At 42.3% G+C, this 4345-nt stretch overlaps 1 protein-coding gene across 1 annotated transcript; it reads right to left on the bottom strand.

The window, feature by feature from the left end:
* Nucleotides 1-473: 473 nt before the first annotated feature.
* Nucleotides 474-3700, bottom strand: LOC21404876. Its single transcript, XM_010106362.2, has 3 exons — nt 3516-3700; nt 1476-3165; nt 474-788 (listed from the first exon to the last, which is right to left on the bottom strand). The coding sequence occupies exons 2-3, from the start codon at nt 2915-2917 to the stop codon at nt 533-535; spliced, it is 1698 nt and encodes a 565-aa protein (XP_010104664.1). The 5' UTR covers nt 2918-3165; nt 3516-3700; the 3' UTR covers nt 474-532.
* Nucleotides 3701-4345: the final 645 nt, after the last annotated feature.

Genomic DNA, 4345 nt, shown 5'->3' with positions numbered 1-4345 from the left:
TTCTAAATGGCATTTATATTAACAAAAAAGATAATTACAATTGCCATGTGATCTTGTCAAAAAAAGGGCAAAAAAAAAAAAAAAAAAGAGGAAATAATCTGTGCAATCCCCAAAAGCCTCCCCCACAGCAGGGCAGCCATTCAGTATCGTCCCAAGATGGTGGTGGTAGATCTCGAGGGCACCAAAAACACTGCCATTTTTTGCCATATCGCCATGCAAATAAGACCCATTCCACGGCCACGTGCTTCCATGTGTCCAAAAACGCCACCGCCACCATCACCGTCACCGCCTTAAAAAAAAAAAAAGCCATGTCGTATCCCAAAAATACAAAAAAGAAAAAATAAATAAACATCTCTCTATTTATCTTCTTTTTTTTTTTCAACAAAACACCAAAGAGGGTGAAAAATAAAGGGAGGTGGTGGATTGAAGTCGACAGGCTTATCTTTTTCTCTTTTTATTATTCTCACTTGTAATTGAGTTTTTTTTTTTTGGTGGGGTATTTTTTTTATAAAAAATCATTTTTTTTTTGTTTTCAAGATTCTTGGGTGATGTCAGCTTCAGGGGAGCTGAGAGGGAAACACGTGTCCTCGCCACCGGTGTTCCAGAGGAAGTGAGCGTAGTTAGCGGCGTAGTGGGAGTTTCCCGGGTCGGCGGAAATGGCTTCCAAGAAGGTCTCCTCGGCAGCCCACAAGTCGTTTCGAATCCTCCAAAGAAACGTCGCGTATTTATTATACGCCTCTGCATCCGCTGGCTCCACCGCCGTTGCTCTCTTAAAGTAATCATCCGCTCTGTTTATTTCCATCCAAAAAAAAAAAAGTCAACAACTAAATCTAAACTCGTGATATTAGGATTTAGGGAGAGAAAAAATAATCAGAGTCAAAAGTATTATATAGCTTCGAGTAGTTTTCGATGCTAACATGAAGAAAAGATTTTTTGGGGGGTTAAAACGCGTTAAGAGTCACGCAGGGCACATGAAGGAAGCCAAAAGTGGTTTTTATTTTTATTTTTTAATGTACTTACTTTTGCCAAGAAATGCAAATCGCAGCCTACACCACACATCTCGTTATCGAAGTTGATGAAACCGAACTAACTTTAACCAATACGACAAAAGTGGATCTGGATCTGATCACAAAAAAGCTTGAAGAACTAGTACCGGAATATTGACTCAAATAACTTTTTATAGTTTTGATTTTTTAAAGATGCTTTTGATTAATTACTGTAAACACCACAGAGACTTCTCTACTGGGCATCTATATTTAGCTGTCCATAAGCAACTAATGAAACTTCTTTATAAACCCCGAAAAAAATAAAAAAATAAAAAAAAGTTTTGTTCTTTTAGATGTGAATTACTCAATCGGGTAACTTAACAACTACTATGAGTTATTACCACCAGAAAATGAAAACATGCATATACTTATAAGACAAATTATCCAACCAAATAACAGGCAAATTTTACCGGCAATAAGAAAATTTACCTGTCGTAATCGTGGGCAACGAGGTGAAGGAACTGAGCATAGTTCGCGAGGAGGAGAGAGTTATTGGGATCTTGAGACAAGCTCGTTTGGTAGAGAAGATCCGTTCTGAAATATTCTTCGTAATCATCTGATTCAATCTTCGCATTCACCGGCGAAACGAACTTCTGAATCGTCTCCCGATCCAGAGCTTCGTCTCTTAACAAAGCCTGCATTTCCGAAGCCTCATTCACAATCGAATTCCACAATGCCACCTCTTCTTCCCTGGCCTCCGACACCGGCGACCCCGCCGATGGCAACTGCGAAGCCCCATCAGGCAGAACCGCCCGGTACTGGTCCGACTGGTTAAACCCTCCGTCGCCATCGGTCCCGCTCGCCACCGGCGGGACTTTTCCTCCGCCTCCATTGTTTCCTCCGATCGACGTCGTCTTCCAGCCAGAAAACGACACCGAAAAAGTCTTGATCGCCGAGGAATCGAATTTCTGGTTATTGTGATCCTGAACTTCAAGCACCGAAGCGGTATCCACAGCGGGCGGCGACGGGGCCGCGATGGCGTTGTGTCCCATCGAGTAGACGGTGAAATTGGCGAGGAGGATCATCACGTAGACCATCAAAGTCGGCGTGTGAGAGAACACTTGTTGGAAGAGCCAAACGAAGGAAGCGTGCATTTCCTTCTGGACTCGGCTGAGAATCCCCTGCAGATCTTCGAAGAAGAGGAGTTCTCTCATCTGTAAAGTGTAACTATGAAGCTCACGGATTATAAACACCATCGACGAGAACGCCGCCTTCACCGAGCAATAAGCCGATTCCCCTGCTTCCCTGAAGCTGTCCTGCCATTGTATCTTCCTCTTTATAATTCGGAGCGAGAGCGGCAAATCGACGCTGTTCGCCTTCCGTTCGATGCTCACCGGAATTATCTCGCCCTCCGCCTCCGCCGGCCAATCCGGAGGCTGCGCGAATAGATTCCGATCCTCTACAGAGTTGACGCTGGTGTTTATTCTCGAAGGTTCTTCAATGAAACTGCGAGAACTTTCCGAAGTACTATTAACGGCGGTATTGCTGCTACTATCTCTGGATTCCGAATCTTCGTCGCTGTCGTCGGAGAGTTGGAATCTGAGAGCCAATTCCTGAATCTTCTTCGAAAATTCGTCATCCGAGAAGGCGTCCAAGCTCGCACTGGTGGCTCTACTAATGGTTTTAAGCTTTGTCTTCGGTAATTCGCAGGACCAAGACCTGTGAAGCCTCGTGGACGGCGTTCCAAGCAAAGCAGAGCGGTGCAGTCGCTGAACGTGGCGGCACACGAGGGGTCCGCCTTCGCCGCGGCACCGGCGCTTCGAGGAAGAAGGGGATGAGATTGCGGAAGCTAAAGTTTGGGAAGACGATGGAGAGTGAGGAAGAATCGGCTGCGACCATTGGAAACCGGCCGCGGCTACTTTTACTACCATCTGTGTGTGTTGGATTCCGAATTCAATAAAGGTGAAAGTAAAACAGGGGAACTGCAATTATTGCCAAACAGAGACCGATTCAATAAACTGGAATCAGAGTCTCAAAAGCCTTTTTTTTTTTTAATAAAAAGGATGTGATCTGATTTTCTTTCGTTTCCCACAATCGAAAATTTCGCAATATTTTTCTAAAGAAAAAAATCGGATCCGTGAAAAGTCTTCGCCTTTCTTCTTTTCAACTCAACTCCAACCTGAAAAAATAAATAAATAAAACAGAGCAAGTTAGTCAACAACTCAAACAATAGACTGAAAATTCACAAACTCATCCCAAATTCTGAATTTCTTGAAATCTCATACCAATTTAAACCCCCAAAAAAAGAAAGAATTTTTCCGGGTATTTGCAGCTCTAATGCAAAAAGAAAAAAAAAAGCTTATAAAAGAAATTTTCATTAAGCACTGGTTCCTGATTTCTGGGAAAAATGGACGTGCAAAGCCACAGAAAAACCCCCCAGCACGGAAACCGACAAAGGAGATCCCAAAGCAGTGAAAATTTCCCTACGAATTTCGAAATAAGCAGAGGAAGAATGAATAACCAACTTACTTTTGGAATCTGTATGGACTTCGATAATTATTTCCGATTTTGGCGAATAATCTCCGACGAAGCCCTCGAGACAAAGCGAACTACAGCCGTAGCTTCACTTTATCAGGAGGAGAGAACTACATAGAACCCTATATATATCCCAGCGAGCTTTTTTCAATTAAAAACTCAAAAAAATTAGATGAAAAGATCTAAAGGGCACCACTTATTATTATTATTTTTTGCTTGAATAAAAAAAAACAAGTAGATATATATAAAGCAGTCGTACTCATACGACACCGTATAATAATGCGTGGAAACTGGAAGGTCAGGTAACCGGTCACACTACTGTGGCGGTAAGTTAGGCCTGATTCATTTCACATATTAAAATTACGTCTAATTTTTTATTATAATTAAAATCTCTTAAAAAATATCACATTCATATTAAAAAATTTAAATTATAAAATAAATGAGATCATAATAAAATGCAGATTTTATTTTTTTTATTATCGGAAAGTAAATGGGTTTTCGAATGGTTTGAGGTGGGTCCGGGTGGTGGGTGTGGGTCCGGGTCAGCTGCCACGATGTAAGGGGAAGTTTGACTTGCGAGGAACTAGTGGAGAGCTTCCAGTCCAACGCGGCTATATGCGCAGACTGTATGGATCTGATCCGGCTGTTTTCCACGTGCCACGTGTTCAAACCGACTACCACTGCATTAAAAAGGCTCTCTGTCAAACGGTGATTCTCAGTATCTGACCGTCTTTACGTCTTCCTTCGGCAACACGTGTCGGTTTTAAATGACCTTGAGTCTGTGTGTATAGTTGAATAGTCTGTGTGTATAGTTGAATAGTCTT

This window comes from Morus notabilis, unplaced genomic scaffold, assembly GCF_000414095.1.
Source record: "Morus notabilis unplaced genomic scaffold, ASM41409v2 Scaffold101, whole genome shotgun sequence".
NCBI classification, from domain to species: Eukaryota; Viridiplantae; Streptophyta; class Magnoliopsida; order Rosales; family Moraceae; genus Morus; species Morus notabilis.
The sequence above is the reverse complement of the archived record's forward strand: the minus strand, read 5'-3'. Positions and strand labels throughout refer to the sequence as shown.

Excerpts from the sequence above, each read along its gene's own strand:
- LOC21404876 (XM_010106362.2), bottom strand. The coding sequence starts at position 2,917 with ATGGTAGTAAAAGTAGCCGCGGCCGGTTTCCAATGGTCGCAGCCGATT. Across the intron at positions 789-1,475 it reads GTTGCCCACGATTACGACAG|AGCGGATGATTACTTTAAGA; the intron begins GTAAATTTTCTT and ends GGAAATAAACAG.